At 40.6% G+C, this 23,215-nt stretch overlaps 1 protein-coding gene across 1 annotated transcript in view; it reads left to right on the top strand.

The window, feature by feature from the left end:
• Positions 1–1,541: 1,541 nt before the first annotated feature.
• gba3 (glucosidase, beta, acid 3) overlaps positions 1,542–23,215 on the top strand; it is a 55,257-nt gene continuing 33,583 nt past the window's right edge. The window contains exons 1-7 of the mRNA XM_078796781.1: positions 1,542–1,710; positions 1,907–2,131; positions 2,309–3,111; positions 3,445–3,568; positions 3,639–3,805; positions 7,950–8,197; positions 16,477–16,599. Of these exons, the coding sequence (XP_078652907.1) occupies positions 1,656–1,710; positions 1,907–2,131; positions 2,309–3,111; positions 3,445–3,568; positions 3,639–3,805; positions 7,950–8,060 (1,485 nt within the window). The 5' untranslated portion in view covers positions 1,542–1,655 and the 3' untranslated portion in view covers positions 8,061–8,197; positions 16,477–16,599. The remainder of the gene's footprint in view (positions 1,711–1,906; positions 2,132–2,308; positions 3,112–3,444; positions 3,569–3,638; positions 3,806–7,949; positions 8,198–16,476; positions 16,600–23,215) is intronic.

Here is a 23,215-nt window from a genome sequence, read left to right as displayed (position 1 = left end):
AGCAACTGGAGACTTTTCCACTGAAAAATTATTACCAGTGTGCAAGTGAGGTCAAAACACGGCCCCCACCATGCAAGAAATAAAACTGCCGATTTATTTTCTCAGTGGGAAATGTGTACAGTTAACTCCGAGTCATTACTTAAGGATTACAACAATCAACAGGTGCAGAAAGCACTGAAGTACACACTTGCCATTGTTTAGTAAAGACTGAAAGCTACAGTATTTAAAGAGGAGGTCTCCATCGGCACATAAATATTATTTATTATTATCAACAATATTCCTCACATGTTTTGCCCTTCCAGTACAATACTGTATACATATACCAAAGGATGAAACACAAACGTTTATTACATGTCCAATAACTGCGACTGTACAAGTGCTTTACAAGTACATGTGCCCCAAATATCAATATTATAGTATTGTTACTTATGTATTTATTTTTACAATACACCATCTATATTTTAATCCAATGCATTAATTATCCTAATTTCTGAGTGCAGATCTTTCTATGCTATTATTATCAAAATATCATAAGTATATTGTGTGATACTACCTTGAATGCTGGACACTCGAATGAGTCCAGCAGTATAATAAGCTGTTGTGACAACAAGAGCTGCAGTGTCGAGTTAACCAAAGCATACCTTAGCACCACAGACATGTCACCGGCTTTCTCCCATGATCTAAAGGTCTATCAATGGGCTGCATCACCTCTAACAGTGGGGGGGACACTTTCCCAGGAGATATCCATTACTCTGTTAGGGGCCCTTGGCCTGCAGCCCACTGTCCATCAAGCTGATTCTGGTGGAAAACAAGAGAGCAGAATCCAGCTATTTTTGCACGTCCTTTTATACTCTGCTTTGATGACTTATTGTTGTGAAGAGCTAGCATCCAATGACAAATGCAAATACACTGAAAATCCACCTTCTGTCAGTCTATTGTTGTTTTGTTATAGTTGTTTTGCTTAATTGTGGGAAAAGTGAACGTTTCACTTTCAATTTGAATATAATCCAAATTATATTTTAATATATAATCCAAATTAAATGCCAAACATACAAAATAAAAATATAACGTAAACATGGAGCATTAGCTGATACGAAGTAATTTACTGTTAATTTAAGACAGTCCCCATTGCATCACTTACTTTACTTTACTGTCATCTAGTGGCATAATTATGTAAATACACTTAAAGAGCAAATTCTACTTGCGGCATATTTCCTGTTTATGCAAAATTATATATAAGTTAAAAAAAAACATTAAATCTTGTGTTTCAATAAAGTTTTTTTTACTGGCTATTTTCTTCTTTGGGATTTTGATCAAGCTGATGAGGCGTTCACGGAGACACGTAGAATACAGAGAACATCAGTCGTGCATTGAAAAAAATACTACTACAAATAAAGTCACTGTAACAGAAGAACGTTGTGCTAATTGTATACATATAGTCACGTTTTTGTAAAGTAATGTCAAGATGATTAAAAAACACAATCGAAATTTGGTCATTTTAATTTTCGGGCAGTCGCAAACGTCACACTCCAAGGCACTTCCGGGTTGTTTGCCGCACGCTTGAGCTGCCCACACAACAATGCTAAAAGTAAAAGTATTCACCTAATTATGAGGCTAAAATAAGCACTTTAGTGACTATGGTCAACTGTTAAAACATGTTTCCATGTGACTTTGCGTGGGGGGCAGCGACTGCGGCGTATCAAATTGAAGGTATGTACGCAACCAGGATGAAAACTAAATTCAGCATCAAAACATTGTACAGCAACTATAATTAAAGCGAAGCCGTCTTCAGTCCTTAACAGATTAAAATGCTTGATGACTGACCATGTAAGCACGTGTAAACATGAACCAGAAGTCAAAGGTTAATGAATGTTTTGAAATAAATTATTGTTTTTGTCTGTACGAGGCGGCTGGCAAGCGGACGGCAAAGGTCCGAGCATATGGGACACGTTCTGCCATGAGGGAGGCCGGGTATGGGGGGAGCAAACGGGTGACGTGTCCTGCAACAGCTATGAATTGTGGGAAAAAGACCTGGCGTGCATCCGGCGGCTTGGACTTACACACTATCGTCTGTCTCTGTCCTGGGCCCGCCTCCTTCCCGATGGGACCACAGAGCATGTCAATCAAAAAGGTGTGAAATCAAACACAAACTGTATTATTAATTCAATCCCAGCCATTTTTCAACCCAGTTTTTCACCTCATTTTGCCTCTTTTATGCAAAAAAAACATATAAAAATGTCTTTGGTATTAAAAGAGTTAATATTTACTGAATTTATTAATATTTATTTAATGTATTACCTATTTACAGGTGTGCAGTACTACAACAAGGTGATTGATGACTTGCTGGCATGTGACGTGTCCCCGATGGTCACGTTATATCACTTCGACCTGCCTCAAGCTCTCCAGAACCACGGTGGCTGGAAAGTGCCCGCCATCGCCTCCATCTTTGACAGCTATGCCTGTTTTTGCTTCCAAACGTTCGGCGACCGCGTGAAACTTTGGATCACCATCAATGAGCCGTACGTGTGCGCCAAGCTGGGTCACGAGGACGGCATCCACGCGCCGGGGTTGAAAGAACCGGGAACGACGGCCTACCTGGTGGGCCACAACATGCTAAGAGCCCATGCCATGGCTTGGCACAGCTACGACTCCCTCTACAGGCCAACGCAAGGTGGTGCGGTGTCACTTGCTATCAATAGCGACTGGCTGGAACCGTTACATCCTGACTCTGCTGATGACATTGCCGCTTCCCATCGTTGCTTTGCCTTCACACTTGGATGGTTTGCCTGGCCGCTGTTTGTCACTGGGGATTATCCGGAAACGATGAGGGCAGCCATTGATGCTCAAAGCAGGAAACTGGGATACAATTGCGAGTCAAGACTTCCTACTTTCTCCAAACATGAACCTCCAGTGTTGGGCACTGCTGACTTCTTTGCCTTAAACTACTACACATCCCGGAAGGTCAAAGCCAGGTTGGAATGCAGGCAAGGGATGTCCATGAAGAACGACCGAGATGCGGAAGAAGTCCTGGATCCAGAATGGAGTATTTGTGGAGTTTCCTGGCTGGCTGTGGTTCCCTGTGGCCTACGAAGGCTTCTGAAATACATAAAGGTAAAGAAAGATTGAATAAACTTACTTTGGACGAGTGGTTGGCATGTAGGCCACACAGTCAGGAGACCTGGGTTTGATTTTCAGCTTGGGCATACTCTGTGTGGAGTTTGCATGTTCTTCCCGTGCATGTGTGGGCTTTCTCCGGATACTCCGGTTTCCTCCCACATTCCAAAAACATGCTAGGTTAATTGGCCTCTCCAAATTGTCCATAGGTATGAATGTGAGTGTAAATGGTTGTTTGTCTATATGTGCCCTGATTGGCTGGGATAGGCTCCCGCGTAAAAAATGGATGGATGAACTAATTTCGCCATTCATTTCATTTTAACCTTCCAGGACACTTTCCATGACCCGGTGGTCTACATCACGGAAAGCGGCTTCTCTCAAGTGGGACCGCTGGTAATGGAGGATGCTCAGCGTGCAGACTTTTACAAGGACACCATCCAGGAAGTGGAAAAAGGTGAATCTTTCTTCATATAATCATATAATTTATTTACTTTCAGTGACTCGAGTTGATGTGTTCAATGTAGCAATTGGAGAAGATGGCGTCAACGTCCGTGGATACTTCGCATGGTCGCTCTTGGACAACTTCGAATGGGCAGACGGATTCAGCAGTCGCTTCGGGTTATTTCACGTAGACTTTGCCGACACGGGGAAGAAGCGGACAATATACCGCTCAGGCTTGGAATATGCAAAGGTGATCTCAAAATACAAAGCTGTGCATTCCAAATGATAGAAAAAATATCACTTTTTAAATAAATAAATAATTATTCAATCAGTCAGTTTTAAGCGCAAATATTTTAGTCCACACTAAATATGATTGGTTTAGCAGAATATTAACAAAATGCTGTTTCACACTAGTCACATTTTGTATTTCAAAATACATTTCTTTCTAGTGTTCTCACCGTTACTAACCGAAGAGCTGAATGAAAAGCAGGCTTACAGGCAGGGGATCTAAATATTACTATAATAACAATAACAATTCTAATCATGACGATGATAATCATAATACAATTTGCTTGTTTGGGCACTTCCTACCAATATTCCAAGGCTTACACTGCCATCCTGTGTGACCACCTGCAACTGCACCTTTAAATTGAACATTCCATTGCAAAACGCTTATTTTAAATTGTCCCCTTTAATAGAACATACCCTGTCTCGTATACCAAACAACCACCAGCACTACAATGCATCACAGAATTAAAAGACTTAATATTCATGGTCTGATTTGTGGGAAAATAGCATTTATATTTGTCATGGAAATACGTTATTTGCATTCATAAGCATATCGCAGGGTGCCACCCATTTGGATGTGCTACTCACTCCCCTCCTTTTTTTTTTTTTTTTTTAGAATGAATGAGTAATGCCCCTGTGGCTGCTCTCCATCTACGTCAAAACCAGTGAGATTCTCCTTTGTCTTATGATGAATGGAAACGCTATTGTGGCGCCGTGAATAATCCAACTTCTTTGTCGCCATATTTTCAAATTTGAGGGCCTTTAGTAAACATGGAAGCCTATTTAAGCACAATGCGCGTGGAAGTAGGTTGCAAAATATGTGAAATAATTCACTCTTGCAACTACTCTTTCATTCACTACATCTTTGTGGTGAAAAAAGGAAACCATTCCCAAACCAATTAAGTGGCAGATACATCATGAATGCAGATAAGCTGCTTTTGACAATGAATTAGTATATTTAATTGTAGCATTGAATCACCCCCAAGGAATATTCAGACAAATTACTAAGATAAATATTCCAGATTTATCCAATTATTTGGTAAATTTACTCAATAATTCAGAGGCGATTTGTGAATGAAAAATTCCCATTTTTCCCCCTCCCCAGGTGTGCAGATTATAATTACCTTTTTTCTATTTACTGATTAGCCTAATTTGCATATTCCCAGGAGAAAGGATATAATTAGATTGTTGCCAGATGAAGAGACGGCAGACACTCCCTTTTCTTAAATCCCCACCTCCATTCCCCCACTCTTTTCCTCTTAATCGCATTGCCATTGACGAGAAGATGCGAGCGGCAGGGAGAATAAAACTTGGAAAATCTCACTGACCTACTTTGCCAGACGTTTGGCCGGGAATTCACACCAGCGCTAAAGAAGATGGAATGTTTGCGCGCCGACTCCATCTACTTCCAACGATCCAACTTTTGATCATTAGATACACCTGCATAATCCGATGAGATCCTCATTTTAACACCGTACAGACTTGAATATAAGACGACTATAACTATGAGACAAGAGCCATTTTTGGGAAAACAATTTTTAAGACAAAAAGAAGTAAATCTATCAATGCACAAAATGTATCAAAGTGGCCCCCCGTGTCCTTATGTATTTTTATTATTATTTTTTATGTATTTATTTATTATTTATTGGAGAATTACCAGCCAGCTGATTGCAGTTGCATTTTCATGCAGTAATTTAACGCTGGAGCTAAGCAGTTTATGTTTTGCATTTTGTTCCCTTCCTGTCTGAAAATGAACAGAATCAATCCGTGACCTTAAAACCGAGGTATGTACCAAAGCATGATTACAACGTACAGTTACACCCCCAGCCTACAGGCATACAGTGTTGTCGTGCAGGCCGATTTGTCACAGATGGAATATAAGACGACCCGACCATCTTTTCCAAGACCCATTTATGGGAAAATATTTTTTCTAAGACAAAAAAGGCAACATTTTCAATACCAGTGATATAACTGGTGCAAATATAAGACAACCCATATGACTATTGGGGAGGAAATACTGTCTTATGTTTGGGTCAATATGGTAGTAATAATAATGTTCAGTCTTACAAAACTATCCAAACAATGGTAATTGCAATGGTCAATTCAATATGGTAATAATGACAATATTCAGTGTTGCAGACATATAAAATAATTGGTATATGTACATTTTAGACATCTAAATGACTGCAAATTGCAAACCAGTGCACAGGCATATTGTTATGCAGGTCTAGTCGTCACCAATATCTGCCTGAACGACCCTGAATATAAGACGACCTTCTTTCTCAAGACCCATTTTTAGGAAATTACTTCATCTTTTTCATATAACACAACATAACTGGTACGAATATAAGATGAGCCATCTGTGTGACAAGGTTTTCTATAGACAAAAGTAGTGTCTTATATTTGTGTGAGTATGCTAATAATACTAATACATTTTACAGAATATGGTGGCCCGTACAAGCAATTTTTTCATCATGTCATCAATTCTTAAAACCTCATAAAAAGCCCCCCCGAACAATAATAATCATTTAATATAGGTTCACTTTTGTAATATTCTGTGAAATCAGAGTTATGAAAATGGCTTTTTTAAGCTGGATGGGAGTGAGGCATGAATAAAAAGGCAATCCAAATTGTTTCTTTTTAAGTCGTTCCCCCCCTTTGGGAATGCAGATGACCCCTGCTAATCATGGAGGGGGGGAGGTTTGCAGACCTGCCTGAAAAATTGAAAGCTTCTGGAATATTCAAGCTTTTTTGTGCGCTCGGCAGAGGAAGGTAGAACTGGAATTGGTATTCAAGGTGGAAGAGCGACACCTGTGTGTCTGTGTGTGAGCATGGCGGCAAATGAGCCGAGTCTCGTGGGAACAATGGCAGCAAGGGAAGTGCGAGGAAAGCCAGCGCCAGGAAAAAAAGACAATTTATACTATAGGACCTCACCGTTTCAATTTATTGGGGCAGAATCAGAGAACAAATGACGTGCACATAACCTCCCATGATGAAACCACTCAGAAAAATGTCCTATTTGTTCCAACAGTGGCTCGTATCGACTTGTTTGTTCCCAACAATCATGGACTGTAACTTTAGTGGACCAGCCAGGGCCCTGCTTGAGCATTAGCGCTAGGTGCTAACTCATGTGCCAGCTCACTAAAATGATAAAAATATCATATAAATTACAGTCAAAGCACAAAATCGAACATTGTACGATAATACCATATTAAACTGAATATAAAACAACCCCGCTTTTCAAAGACAAATTATTTTGTATGGTGACATTTTGACAAGTTTGACATGAGAACTGATAAATAGATAAGTAATCATTCTACATATATTTTATTCCACTCTGATGTTGACATCCTTCCCTTTCAATGCTTGAATTTGAGCTTCACATTGTTTATAACATTGTTTTACTGTAGTGAGCAAAAAGTGGTTGTTATATCACGTGATTTGGGCTGCACGTGCATGTTTGGGTGTGTTTGTGATATCCAAGTGTACATGAATGCAGTGGAAACTTGTGCCGGACAAGTTATGTGATGCACATGAATGCACCATTCTTTGAAAAAAGCTAGCTCAACAATGACAGCACTTTGCTCTTTTGATCCTGGTTCTTGAGTATGACATAGTCATCATTTGTGTGCGTTGTGTGACTCAAGAAGACCACACACAACCTTTTGGACGCACATACACACACCTTTAGATAAAATCCTTCCTTTGGACAAACACATACACATATATTACTGAAAGAGCCTATAATAAAAATGATAAAATCATTACCTGACCGGGATTTTTCAGTGGTGTCCCAATTCTAAAAGAACTACCACCCCCTTCTTAGTAGTATTTGAAATACAAAAATACATGCAATCAACAATAAAATGAAGCCTAATTTTATACATTGTTTGATTGTTGTTCATGGTGTTCAGCCATAACAAAATAGCTTGCAGCCTATCCTTATTTCCGGAAGTGAAGTCATCGAGGTAATGCCTCAACACCTCTCAGCTAAAAAAAAATATATATTTTTCATCAAAATGCAGAAATTAAGTGTTGCTGCTGGATGTTTACAATATCTGAGTGACACTGAATGTTTTTTTGTTTTTTTTTTCCTTTTCCAAAAGACAAAGGTTTATGACAACAGTGGACAAAGCAAGTGCAGAGGCCATCAGACAGATGGACACCCACCTCGAGTTCCGCCCTTTGCGGTCATCATTCCAGTGATGACCGCTTAGAAGGAAGTATTCTTACCAATAAGTATTTGGCTTGATGGTACTGTATGAACACAGTTTGAAAAGGGATGCTATTCTGCTCGCACACAGGAATAAAACAAGACAACAAAGAATGACCACTTCAAAGTTGGAGAGAGAGAGTAAGTCATGTCTTGTTTACATGCCTTCTAAACACTATTCCATGATAGCGACAAGGCTGCAAAGTATCAATACCTGTTATGTACAAATGTAGGGAGCAAGCAGTTTTCATATCCATGTCTTAAGGCTGAAGCACATGCTCTACAAGTGCGAAATTAAGTCCAATATAGTAATTAAAAATTTAAGTCATACTTTAACAGTGGTGACAAACCTGTGGCCAATGGGCTATATATGGTCCTTCAGAGCATTTTTTGGGTCATCATATAATTAAAAAAATTAAAAACCTAAAAAAAGTGAAAAACATGTCAACGACAAATTACTCCTGTGTTGTGTCCTGAATGTACTTTTAATTTAGTATCCTAATATTCGGCGACCATTTTAAACTCAGTTTTACCTTTTTGTCGCACTAACCATTGGAGATTAATAGATTATGTACCTAATGAACTCTCCATTGTCCGAGCTCAGGCATTTCCGGAGAGATCCCAAGAAAAACTCCCCATATCGTCTTTGGTTAACTCGCTTACGGTTCATAGAGGAGGCATCAGGAGGGAGAGGATACGCGCGACGAGCAGCGGCCTAATTAACTCCGAGCGTTGTACGACATGCTCCCTTCTCACCCGCGTTGTCGCTCAGGGTTTGAGTGGCGCTAATGAGAGAATTATCTAGCCTCGGACCCCGGTAATGCATTCAAATGAACACCGGCTCGACCTGACCTACGAGACAGCTTTTAAATCCCCCCCCCCCTCACATACACACACTTAATAGCAATCAGAAGGGCTTTCTAATTCGCCCGCCACTCGGAATGCCCGAGAGTAGCTCACATGCGATAAAACAAGTGGCTGCTTAAGTATTTGCTAAATGTGTTTGCATTTGTGGGGAAGTCCTTTATCATGAGCTGGGGGAATACAGAAGGTAATCAGGGGTCTCCTGGTTGCAACAAAAGTGTGCGACAAATAGACATTTTTGGTGGTGTTTACATGCTAAAAGTGTTCAATTAAATCAAAATACTGGATAAATGCTCCAATTAATGCCTGTATTCAGTTAACTGCTCAGTCTCCGATAGCAATTGGGGTTGTGGACTACAGAAACAAATAACTTCCAGGGTCTCTAATTAGGGTTAAAAATTTGCCGTTACCATCTGTGGCCATAGGCACCCTCCAGATGTATTTTTTTATTTTTATTCCACAAGATGGCAGTAGCTGCATTTGAAGTATCATGAGTAATCAGCATCCAGCTGTTTTTTATCCACCGTACCTCTGCATGCACTTTAAAATGTTGCTACTGAGCTGTTGTTGTGGAAGTCATGCATGTTACGCTTGTTTACAATGATTCATCAGTGCTATGGGTCATTATTTTATAAATACATATTTTTATTATTAAAAAAATAATATACAGTTAGAAATACCATAGTTTTTGCATGTTTAACACAAGCAGCGAATTGGCTCACCATGTTATATAGTCCTTGAATGCACCATCTAACTTTCGGCACAAATAAGACAGCTTTCCTGCTTAATATTTGTTCCCGCTTGTGGCTCCACATCATCTGCTACACCGCTGCATTTCCTCAAACTATGGTGTGGACTGAGGGTCAAACAGGACCAGTGCACGTAACTCACAAAAAAATAGTGCCATTAAAGGAAATTCCTATTTTTGACATTTTAGGTTTGACAACCTAAAATGTAATATCTGTGACATGGTATGTGCCTTTAAGAGGCGGGGCCTGCGAAGTCACTTGTGTGATGTCAGCTATTTACTTAGTGTCAGTGACTTTTATCAGGAACGTTATGTTAATGAGACAGCAGCCACCAAGTATGCTATTAATGCGAACTAGTGAGTCTATGAAATGTCTTATTGATGTCAACTTCATTATTTTTGAATAATGCAATGTGATTATAGTGCTATTTCATGTCCAACGGGCTTGAATTATGCTAAAAAAAAAAAAGCACACACACATTTAAAAGGTCTTAAACAGGTTTTCAAGCTGTAGCTATGAAAGTATTAAATTTATTAATAAGGAATCATGGAAATTCACTTATCGTCTTGAACCAATTAACCACGATAAATGAGGGACAACTGTATAATGACTTATAATGAGTTATTGCCTGCTTCCATTGAATTCATTCATTCATTCATTCATTTGCTACCTCTTATCCTCCAATCACAGGGCACATATAGACAAACAACCATTCACACTCACATTCATACCTATGGACAATTTGGAGTTGCCAATTAACCTAGCATGTTTTTGGAATGTGGGAGTACCCGGAGAAAACCCATGCATGCACGGGGAGAACATGCAAACTCCACACAGAGATGGCCGAGCGTTGAATCCACTGAATTCAGTTTTGCCGAAAATGTCAGACTTAAGATTTACCGACCGATTTACTGACTGATTGCTATAATCAAGTGACTGAGACAGGAAGTGCTAATAAGTATCTGCTGGTCTAGTTCAGTACTCTCAAGTCTCTAGTCTCAACAACCCGGCTCTACTATGTAGTTCTAACCGGTTATAGTTTCAGAGACTTATCCGTTTGTGCAGTGAAAACAGTGCAGGCAATTTTGTCCTAAATCTGCAAGCTTTTCTGCAAATGTTCTGTATAAAGGTGTATGATGCTACTCTGGGAGAGCACCGGGACCATTTTAAATACGAACAATCGGGCAAGTAATTCGATTAATAAGGCCTAAAATGAGCAAGTGAAAGCCCCAAATCCCCCCTTCTTCACCGGAACGCATTACAGTCTCTGTTCAAAGTTTAAATTAAGTCTGGGGAAAGAAAGTTTTTACACTCGTTTCCGACTTGAATCCCTCTCGCTCATCTCTCTCTGCTCAGTGGACTAAAAAGAAGATATTCAATGTGGGTAATAATGAAGCAAAACTCTGTAAGGGGGGTGAAATAGGGGATTACTGGACTCTATTCAATTTTGCACATGTTTGATGACAAATTGCCTTTGATTTAGCTTGGATGCCTTTCTTACCTGAAGCTTTATTGATAGCAAAGGACCGCTCAGCTATTTCCCCCCCCAGCAGTGTAATGAACAAGACTAAAGGTGTGTTCAAGCAGAAAGTGAAGCCAATTTTAGCCATGCATTCAGTCCAATTTGAGCTCCGGATCGCCTCGTGTAGTCGGCAATTATTTGTGGGCCCCGAAACATCGATTACACCGACAGCTCTTGCTTGTTTACTCGAGCCTCTTATCCTTACCTTTTTTCCTTTTAGCCTTTCACGTTAGCATGCTGCTAATTTATCTCCAAACGCAAGCATGTCAAAAGTTAGCAAAATAATAAAACTTCCAACTTAAGGCAAGGGTCCTTGAATGCAGCACTGATTAAAAAAAGGAGCAATAGAGGTGAAACGATATCAGCAAAAAGACGGAGTCTAATGAACCCTTTCACCTCCATTACACCTGAAAATTGGCTGTAGAGCACTTTTTAAGTCTCCAAACACGCCGGAACTTTTTTTTTTAATTCACACTTGATATCATTTTAATAATATACTGTATTGGAACCTTCTTTTCATACATGCTAATGAGAGAAATGCAGTTTTTACAATTAGGAATGCATGGTTGTAGACTACCACAACATATCCCACCTGAGGCTGACCCGTGGGATATACAGTAAAGTCTCGTTATATCGATGTTGTCGGGAGTCGGAAAAAATATCGATATAACCGGACTGTCGATATATCCGATCCTGCGCCGAACTGCATTAAAAGTGGGCAATAATGCACTCGACATTGTTCTATAGTATAGAACAATGTCGAGCAGCTTAAATCAATCTTTGCTTAAGGATTTCAATACCAAAAAAGAACACGGCGAACGGCTGCTTCCAGTCAACTTTATTTTTCACACTTCCACCACCAGAGCGCAGCACACACACACCGATTCCCGCACTTCCTGGTTCACAGGTCATGCTCAACCCGCCCCACATAGCTGGCCAAACACATGCCTGCAACAGAAGAACCAACTGCGTAACGCTTGTGTCTTTGTTGGAATAGGTGTGTATGCTATGTCAGTTGGTTCTTCTGTTGCAGGCATGTGTTTGGCCAGCTATGTGGGGCGGGTTGAGCATGACCTGTGAACCAGGAAGTGCGGGAATCGGTGTGTGTGCTGCGCTCTGGTGGTGGAAGTGTGAAAAATAAAGTTGACTGGAAGCAGCCGTTTGCCGTGTTCTTTTTTGGTATTGAAATCCTTAAGCAAAGATTGATTTAAGCTGCTTTTGTATCGATATAAGCAGACCAAATTGGCTGGCGGGAGATGAAAAGGGCATCATAGTAACCGGATTATCATAATAACCGGGTATGGTACTAACGGAACTAATTATATCATAAAAGACTAGAAATTTGCCGGGAAATGAAAATAGTATCGTAATAAGCAGTACTTCGATATAACCGATATCGATATAACGAGACTTTACTGTATAAGGTAAATATAAGGCATTTTATTAGTCGGGTTGTAGAAATTGAAATGCATGCTTGTAGACCACTATGACATAGATCTGCTGAAATGTAATTGAAGTTCAAGTACATTTTCCTTTGACTAAATATTATTGTTCTGTTGCCTTATATGCTGCCATCCAATTGCCTGTGCGTGTAACCCATAATTTGTCTATTAAAGGGTAGTACTCATAAGCTAATTGATTTTATGGGGGTACTTGGGGTAAAAAAAAACATCTCTATATGTATGGAAATGTACCTTAGATGGTGTTTAATCAAACAGTCCAATAAAAGGTCCGACAAAATGAAATTACATTGTTCACAATACACAATGTATCCCACAAGGTACAAGCTACGCCCCTGTACATTATATTACTTTGCTGCTAAAATGTCATGAAAGGGAAAGATTTTTCTCACCCACACATTAAGCACTGTCACAAACATCCCAACCATTTTACAAAACATTGAATACTTAAGAAGGACCGGATTAATTACTGTTCCCCGGCATAATTTACACCCCCGCTGGAAGGCGAATAAAAGGCGCTTGAAATGTGACGGCCAGTTGCTCTGCAGCCTTTGTTGGAGTGTGTTGGGTGCAGGAGGGGCTTGTTTACGAGGGCCGGCCAAGGGGTGAACTCCCAGGGCTCGGAGTGATAAAACGTCCTCACTTACACGGAGACAGGCGCTGTGTTTTATGGACTACACGGGAATATGTCCCACTTTTTGTGTGTGTGTGTGTGTGTGTGTGATCGTAATAATATCATCTAGAAATTCCTGACATGCAATATGACATTTAGCACATATGGATCTATAGAGGATAGGAGGTGAAACCCTGTGCTTATGCATAAACACCATCTAAAATTAAAGCAGCAATGTGGACGTTTTTTAAAAGCAATATCAACGTGACAGGGCTGTGCCCGGGGCAAAAGGTGCGGACAATCAGGTTAACTGGGCTGGGAGGCAAAAAGAGAGACAAGGGAGAGGCCATCTTGGCCCGGAGTGACTGCAGGATCGATGCACTAAAAGGCAGAGGGCAAAGGTCAGGCTGCTTGGTGGTGGCAGCTTGAGCTCGGGGGAGTCAGAGTGACAGGCACCACGAAAAAGAGGGAAGACCTTATACGTGTAAGAGTGTATAGTAGGGGTGTCCAATCCGATATTGATAGGCCTATATTAATATTGGGCCGATCACAACAATAGCATGTGCTAACGTGTTAAGCAGATGTCGCTTGTCATGCACAAATATCCCATGGTGGCACAGAACCGAGGGAGTTCAATACAAGTAGACTCATCACACATTTGAAGCAGTCTTAGGCTATGTTCTTATATGTTCCTCATATGTGACCTGTATCTGATTTGTCAGTGTGGACAGTATAATTCAGATGTTGTCAAATGCGACTCATTCGTCTGTCGATATATATCAGTAATCAGATAATCAGATAATGTGACATGACTACAGTATAAATGGTCAGATTGCATATATCCAATGTCAATTACCTGACCAAGACTTTAAAGCAGGGGTCTCAAACTCAATTTACTTGGGGGCCACTGGAGCTAGGGTCTGGGTGAGACTGGGCCGCATCAGGTTTTCCAAAAAAAAAAAAAAAAAACACATTTATTAAAAACTTTGCTTTGGTTCCAATTTTCTACAAGAAAAGCTCTGACAGAACATTCCACTGTTCTCAAATATCTTACTTTTTATTTTTCTATACAAAATAAGATGAAAAATAAATAAACAAATCAAGAATAAAGAAAATCAATCAGTAATAAATAAATAAATATAATAATAATAATAATAAAACACCAAATAATAAAAACTTAAGAAACCACATATAGTTGGTGGGTAGACAAATAATTTTTTTCAGATTAAAATGAACAAAGCATTATTAGAGCCCTGTAGACATGACAAAACACGACTATAGTCACATTTATACTTTTTATTTACAACATATTGCGCAACTGCAGGGTCTTGACACTCATGCTAACTCGCAAACTAGAGATCTAGCGACCTAAACGGTAGCCTTCAAGTTATTTCCTTTAAACTTAAATAGCCAAAAACTTACCACTTCCACATGGATAGGGAGGATAACTATTAACAGTTATTTGACCTTTAACATGAACATTAATCAAACGTAATAATTTTTTCTGGGTACATGATACCATACAGCATCCATATCAAACTTGCGCGGGCCGCACGCACTAACATTAAACTTTCATATCAAGGCGGGGGGCCTCAAACTAGTGCCCTGCGGGCCACATTTGGCCCGCGGGCCGCGTGTTTGAGACCCCTGCATTATTTAATATACATGCTGTGATCATGCATTAACACGTACACTGATGATAACATGTAATCGTTGCAGTATTTTGCTGTATTTTGACCAAAATTTCTTTTGTCAGCTCATTGATACATTTACTGACAACAACAACAGCGGTGACAACACTCTGCTCTCTGTCTGTGAATGTAGTTTTGATCCTTTTTCTGTCTTAATAATAAAATGTTTCATTTAGAAACTGCATGTTCTGTTCAGTTTTATTGTCATTTATTAGATTTACATTTTTTGATGAGCTGAAACATTTAACGCTTTTAACGAACTGTATATAGTGTATTTCTAGTCAATATTTGATTTTCAGAAGAACTACACAACACTTGGATTACTAATGTTAGCACTTATTGTTCCTGTAATGTATGTACTTTTACAGGAAGGCTGAACAAAAGCTGCATATCCTTGTGTTCAAATGTAATATATGTGAAGTGCTGTTCAGAGGCCCCAGCAAAGAAATAAACAAACACCCCAAAAAAAAAATGTGACTATATCTCACCCTACTCGGCTCCAAACTACAACATCTACAAAGTGAGTCACGGAGGCTTGGCTCAACAACAACATGGCCGTCGCCGCAGATAAACTTGATGAGCGGCAGATTGAGAAAGCAAAGCACAGGAGCGCTCCCGGCCCACAACTCCCTGCTGTGCATTCAAATTACTCCGCTCAATTTGACGGGCCACTGTTGAGAAATTCTCCAGGATTAGTTGGTGTTATATTGTTTATTTATTCCCGCTCTTGTATATAGAAAGACTTCTCTTGGGGAAAAGCGCTGACCCTTTTTTGATGAGCTTGTCTATTCATCTTGGCTTGCTCCACTACTGCACTGTGTGCCGTTTTTAATGTCTTTATTAGTGTTATATGTATTCAGAATCAGATTTTTTTTTGTTACAGTACAAATGCATACATAGTTCCCTTAGAGTACACATTAAATGATGGAATTGCATTGTTATTTAGTCATGCATCTATTTGTTAAACAGATACAGTGCAGCCCAGCTTTTGCTTAGCGGGATTTATGGTTAACAATAATGCCAAGGAGAAGAAAGCCCTCTTCTGGTGTTAAATCTCCTGTCTGAACATTTGGACTTCCCAATGAAATATGGACTTGGACAAAGTTACCCTACTGTACCCAAATGAACCAACCTGTGATGTTAAAGTGCTAATGACACCAAAACTTATGTTAACCATGCAAAAAAGCATTGCAAGGCATATTTCCTGTAGTAGATGTGTGATGGGATGCTGGCATATTTAACTTATTTTACATTTTTCATAATTGAAAATCAATTTGGTCCTATACTGGAGAAGGGGGAGGAAGGATGTCACTTTGAGAAAACGTCCTCTTCAAACTACACATGGACTACATTGTTGCTTTTGCTTGAATGCTCATACGGACGATGTAAGCCTGTTCACATTCCGGTATTCTTCGGTACTTCTTTTGACACATTTTGAAGATAGTTGTTTTGATAATGTGCCTCAGATAAAGAAAAGTTTGGGACTGAATGTGTTTTTTTTTGTTGTTTTTTTTACCAAAGGTTGCTTCTACCATCAACTGTGCCGACAATCTTTCCTCAAGCCAGATCGGGGAAAACAAGCACTGACAGATGGAAAAAAAAGAAATCCAAAATCCAGTAGTTTTACCGTGGAGAAGCATGCAAGTAAGTAAATCCACATTTTGCTCGTAAATATACAATATTATACAAATGTTAGAATAATAATACGTATAGGGTTTCATGGTTAGCTAAACAGCCACGGATGCTCACTTGTGTTGAATCATGATGTGATTAAAACATGACGATATTTAGAGAAAAGCTATTTCGCTACAATGAATGATAACATGTACATATATGGAAGTGGCGGTGAATGATGCAGGATTGGAATTGCACACTGTATGCACACTATAAACCTTGCAATCCTCCCAGCACTGGGCATTCTCAGGGTCACTCGCACTCAGCGTGACATCTCAGCCACAATAATGCCGGTTCAAAAAAACTCACTGGGGGACATTTAATAATCACAATTTAATTTCTCTCATATTTTATAGTTGTTTACATGAAGATGACAGCTGTATGACTATTTTCTAAAGTGAACCATCATTATGCTGTGTTGTTACACTCCGACTACAATGTTATTGTGGAGCTATGGCAGGGGTCAGCAACCTGCGGCTCCAGAGCCGCATGTGGCTCTTCAGACTCTTTATTGTGGCTCCCTTTGCGATGCTTGAATATTTTTAACACCCGAGTGGGGAAAATGCACGTCTTTTGTAATGAGTTTTAAAAAATCCAACTTTGTCTGAGACCATGAATGCATCCTGAGTGAGTTCTGACTGCTATCCAGTTCAGTACATGAAGAAAAACAAGTAATACTTACCTACAAATCTAAAAAATAAATTCGAGATAATTTATAAACAGCGGCATGGGAACTTGTTTTTACGTTTACAGTAGTTTACACATCCATTTATGTAAGTTTATCTCCAATACTAGCAAGAGTACTCCAACTCGTCTTTTCTTATCTGAACTACTTTGATACCCCCAAATTCCCTCCAATGTTGTTTTAAACATACTATATGTTTTGCGGCTCCAGGCTATTTTTCTTCAGTGGGCATTGGGTAAAATGGCTCTTTTCATAGTAAAGGTTGCCGACCCCTGAGCTATGGTGTCTCCAGTTAGGACTGTGAGAGATCTATTTTTGTGTGATTGCTAGATTTGGATTATTATACTCATTTCCTATTGCAGAAAACACTGAATATTGGTGTACAGTGTTCCTATTATTTACAGTACACTAAAGACAAATATGTACGCATGATAGAACATGTAAACAGACATAGCGGAAATGCTCCAATTATTATTCCATTCAATTAACTGCAATCTCTGATAGTCGCTGGGTGCAAGGTCAACAGCAAAAACCGCTGGTCACCAATTAGCACAGTATAAAAAACATCCATGCTGAGGCTGTACGGAAACTCCTGATGATTGCTACTCAGCTGCTGATGTAAATTCCATGAATATTACTCTTGCTGTACTGTTGTTTACAATTAACGTATGCGCTATTAAATGTAGACTGAGCAGTTTGCACCTTACCGCATTGGTTCTGCTGCTGCGATGTTGTACAATGTACTTGTTTTCCTTTATGCTTTTTAATTAACTTCATGGTTTGTGTTCTTCTAGTTAACACACCCGTCCTGTTTAGGTAAATAAACAACCTGGTTTTAACTTACACATTGACATTAGGCACGTTGCTCAGATGGCCTGGTGGCAGTAAATGCTCAGACCAACGTGACCTTGTAGGTTCTGAAGTATGCATCACTTTCTTGTAGGATTAAAGCCCAACTTCATAGGCTGCATCTATTTATTTTTCCTTTTCTTCTGTCTTTGCGATGGAGGTCAATTCTCCACCTAGCTCCTATCTGTTCTTGCTGACAAAACACTACACCTTCCACAACAACACACCTCCTCTTTGAGAGAACTGATTATAAATGGTCAATTTGAAAATAGACCTGAAAGTCCCCCAAGGCTGCTTTCCCTTGTCAAATTGAAAAAAGGAGGGGGTGGGGGGGTTGGGGACAAGGACAAGTCAGTCCACTTGCCGCCGTCCTGATATGTTGGGAGGCAGGTGGGACGTAACAAATCCCCCAAACACACGTGGCAAAGGATGATGTGAGAAAAAAAGGGTGGCGGCAAGCGGAGGATCTTCAACATCTCGCCTTCAGCATTTATGTCACAAGGCTCGGCAAAGAGTCTATGGATCACCGCAGCGATCGTGGTGGTGGCGCTATCAGGAAAAGCCATAGGCTGTCAGGGAATGCGCGGCGTCCATATTTCACCGCCGACAGCCCCTTTTTCCCGTCTTGCGGCCTCACTCACAGCAGCCTTTGAGGATAATATCTTCACATCTCTCCGTGCTGAGAGGCTATTTTTAAATAGATATTTATTTCACTCCCTCCATTTGTCTTGAACGTGTCCTTTCTGTCTCTCAGGCATGACTTTACTTCCTGTGACTGCTTGGGAAAAAACACTCATGGCGACACAGACTTTCAGTAATAAAGTGGACCCTCGCTATCCCACACAATACAGTTTTAATACTGAAAATGCACCAATTAAAGCCTCTATTCAATTAACCACAACGTCTCCTATGGCCGCCGGGTGCGTGCAAAAGCAAATAACCGCCAGGGACTCTAATTTGTCCAAAAAAAATTGGCTGCGACTGTGGTTAATCTACTTATTATAGTTTTTTGATTAGCTCCACAAGATGGCTGTAGATGCATTGAAATATCATGGATAGTCCACCATCCAACAGCTTTATCCACCTCTGCACGGGTTTAATTTTTTTTTTCATTAAATGGATGATGAGCCTACTTAAAGCCTAAAGAACTGTTGTCAAACTCATGACCCGGGGGCTAGATCTGGCCTGCTATATCTATTTTATGTAGCCCAAGAAAGCCAGGTAATATGATGTGCATCAAAAATAAATACTTGAGTATCTGCTTGTCAGCTTGACTTACAGTTTCAAAGCGGGTTATGCAGCAGTTTAATGAAAAGCAGAGTACTTATATTCACTGTTACACATGATCATAACGTACATACAAATGGAGTTGCTCTACATTGCATGAAAACAGGAGTTCAGAACATCCTGAAATCCAAAATCTAACAATCCGCTGACCAAATTTCCACTCAGCGAGTGCGCTTTTTCCACGCTATTCATCACTGAAAGGGGTGGCAGGGAGCCTTCACAACAATCAGACGCGGCATGTACGCTTTGACTCTGACGTGCATCACCACGGAATACATTAAAAGCAGTGTGAGCGACGGAATCATCAGATATAGTAGGAGGTGAACTGAAGTGGTCATGAACCCAATGTCAAACTCCAATAGCTGAACGGTGACAGATAAAACAAACAAGGCTGCCTGCGGCGGCGAGGGCGTCGGCGGCACCCTTCGGCAAGCAGATAAGGCCGAGCGGCGTCGCCATTGTAACATTTGACCCCAAATTTATGTATCGCGTGAACTTTCTCCCCACGAGAGTTATGTTCGGCATTGTTAGATGAAAGGTGCATGGAAATTTATGTGCAGCGACTTTCCCTCTGGGCACGCAGTGACCTCGCCCATGTTGGGGATAAAATACAGCGCTTGAATATAGTCCCTTGACAGCTGTGATATTACCTTTATGTTTACAAGCAAATGTCCTCCTTCCATGGCTTCTATTGCACAGCGAGCACATTCTTTGTTCTTTATCTTATTTCACCCTTCTAACCGTGGTTAATAACAGTATCTTCTTCCTCTATTTCGGGGCTAAGCCGCCCTCTGCCTCGCTAGAAAATGCTTGGCTAAGCAGCGGGAGGATTCCAACGTTTGCTTCCTCAGGTATCCCCCCCACTCCCCATACCTCCTTCACCTTCCCCCTTTCCATCTCAGACCTTTATTATTAGCAAACAAGCACACTTTTTTTCATGATAACTAATAGCCACATCCCCTCAGGGGAGCATCTCCAGGCAATGATTAATACTAATTACAATTAGGATGTAAAAAATGGATGTAAACTTGTAGGGGTAGGCTTTGGCTCGTCAGGGGCTGTCTCAATTTGCACATTTTCACACATACGCATAAAATTCAGTACAGCGTACCCAGACGTTAGACTCAACACACCCCAAATGGTGAGTATGTATAGCAGGACTGTGCAAGATGTTTCCACCAAAGGCCACATACTGAAAAATGAAAGGATGTAAGGACCACTTTTATATTTTATAAAGCAACATGTGTACGTATAATGTGGTTTGCGCATTTGGAAGTGAGCCCTGGAAGAAGTTTGTTGCTGAAGTCAGAAGCAGGGTATTCTCGCTGGGAAAGGTACATTAATGTCGGACATGCTGTGCATTTAGGCGGTGCCCTCCCGTCTGGCTTCTGAGCTCTCTGACAAAGTGTGTCCAACAATGAGTGCTCCTCCTCGGGCAGGCGAGGTTGGAGGCAGCGGCCACACGTTCCGGTTTTCCTGAGCTCCACCGCACCAGCGGTGCTTCTGACAAAGTGTGTGCGACAATGAGTGCCTACTCTTTGAGTTCATAAGTCAGGGGTCTCCATCTGCCAGTAGCTCCTAAACACTTTTGAATTATCTCTCCAAGATGTTATTCATTGACCAATCACAGCGGAGTGGGCATGCCTGGAGGCGGGCCATAGGTGGAATGAATTAAAACAGACCCTTTTGGAAAGCCAATAAAATACAGATGGAATAGCTGCAGATTTTTGGGAGATCTAGAAAGTTTTCTGTGTGGGTTATTGTGTGTAGCTGCTCTATAGGAGTCCACAACTCAATACAAAGGGTAGGAAAATTATCATAATAAGTCTTTAACATTCAACTCTAAGCTACTAAAATGACATGATTTTATTCATTAGTTTATTCTCATAACATTGTGACTTCTTTCACTCATTAGACTACAACTTTTTCACTTAATATTATGACTTAAATTATGACTTGTAAATTTTTATTTCATAACTTTTTGTGACTTTTCCCCACAACACAATTTTCCAAAAGTACAATTGTTATTTTTAATTTTTTTTTGTAATATTTCAACATGATGCTATTAAAATTACGCTGTTTTTCCTCATATTACGCTATTCTTGTAAAATTATTATTATTTTTTTATTATTTATTAGAATACAACTTTTTTCTTAACATTTTGACTTTCTTTTTGAAAAATTACTGCAGATTTTTTTTGCTGTTTTTGTTATATTTTTAGAATGTGCCAAAAAGCCCCAAATGGCCTATGGGGATGCCAGAGCTTGTACACCCTTCTCTGTCCTTTCAGTCTCCTGGTTGGTTTGAGATTTGTATATTTTGAGCTACATTGGATTACAAAATGGATGAAAGTGGTCCCTCACGTCTTTATATTTTTCTGTCCGCGGCCCTTGTGGAAAAAGTTTGGACAACCTTTTTCCCCATACATCCTAAAAAGTCTGACTAATCCGATTTTCCACGTAAAGCCATGCAAAGAGTGTCACCTCTACGCACATCACGCCCCCCCAGATTATTCCCAATTTGAACATAAAGCACGAGGCCAGTCGACAAGTAATTGACATTCCCGGGCTTTGCTTATGTTGCAATGCTGAGCCAAGGCCCTTTCGCCGCGGATGAGAAACCCCGGTTTGCATAACGCCGCCTGATTCGGGAGTCGCCGCATGAGCGGCTGCTCAGCGGCCCGTGGCCCTGCTGATGGTAGCGGCGGTGGTGGCATTTGAGCAGAGGACGTTTGAGATTGCCTCAGGTGTCAGAGTGGCTTGGAAGGGCAGCAGCTGGAGGTCGCATTGATTCCGCAGCCTCCTTTTGCTCTCTCTAACTATTGATCCAGGCCCTGAGACCCCCACACAATGGCTGTGCTGGCCGGGGGAATAGTGGGTGTCAATGTGGCATCCCTTTTAAACAAGGGGCATTTCAATAGGACATCACTATATAAAACAGGCATTGTGCTGCTCACTTAGCTTAGAGGTCGCTGTGAAGCAAGCCATTTGGTTATTGCATGGACGTATCTTATAAGCATTGATGGTGGGGGGCTGTCCTCATTCATACGTGACGTACCCTTCCTTAAATGCTCACCCAGGCAGATTTCCTATGTCTTTTAGTGTAGCCCCCCCCAGCCCAGCCCATGAATCACCATTACGGCACCTGTGTTATTTTTTACCTGCCACCACCTTCTGAGGCTTTTTCATTACGGTAAGAGGAGGGTGGTAGGCAGTGGGGGGGGGGGCATGTGTACAAAGGGAGGGGTCAGGGAATTCAGGTTGGGAGGGTTAATTACAAACACAATGGGGGTAGCCCAAAAAAAAAGGCTGAGCTGCTCTCATTTGTTTCAATAAGGTAAATTGATTCCTCTGTCATCCGGTGCCATTTGCATTGCATCCATTTAGCATTTGTCGGCCCACTCCCCTGCCATCCTCTTTAACACCCCCCCCATTCACTTACATGTAGAGGACAAGACAACATCAGCGGGGACGCACTGATCTTCTAGAAAACGCTGTCCAGTTTCATGCATAGATATTGCTAAATTGACACCTTAGCCATTCACTCATCCCTGTCTTGATTGTCGGGTGGAGGATGCACCCAAATGTGAGTGTCAGGTGTCAAACTACACATCCTGGAAATACCCTTGCGCACAGGCGCCATCCTGCCTGTAGTCAAATTGATTCATCAGAGCTGTAAAATTAGATCCAGCATTTATTATTTGCCTTTTATTTTTTTTCATCCACACCCATTCCGTTATATGAGGGCTGTGATGATAATAGAATT

The sequence above is a fragment of the Doryrhamphus excisus genome, linkage group LG2 (genome assembly GCF_037039965.1).
Source record: "Doryrhamphus excisus strain RoL-2023G ecotype Guam linkage group LG2, RoL_Dexc_Guam_v1.1, whole genome shotgun sequence".
Taxonomy (NCBI): domain Eukaryota; kingdom Metazoa; phylum Chordata; class Actinopteri; order Syngnathiformes; family Syngnathidae; genus Doryrhamphus; species Doryrhamphus excisus.
Note: the sequence above shows the minus strand (reverse complement) of the source record. Positions and strands in the feature narration are given on the sequence as shown.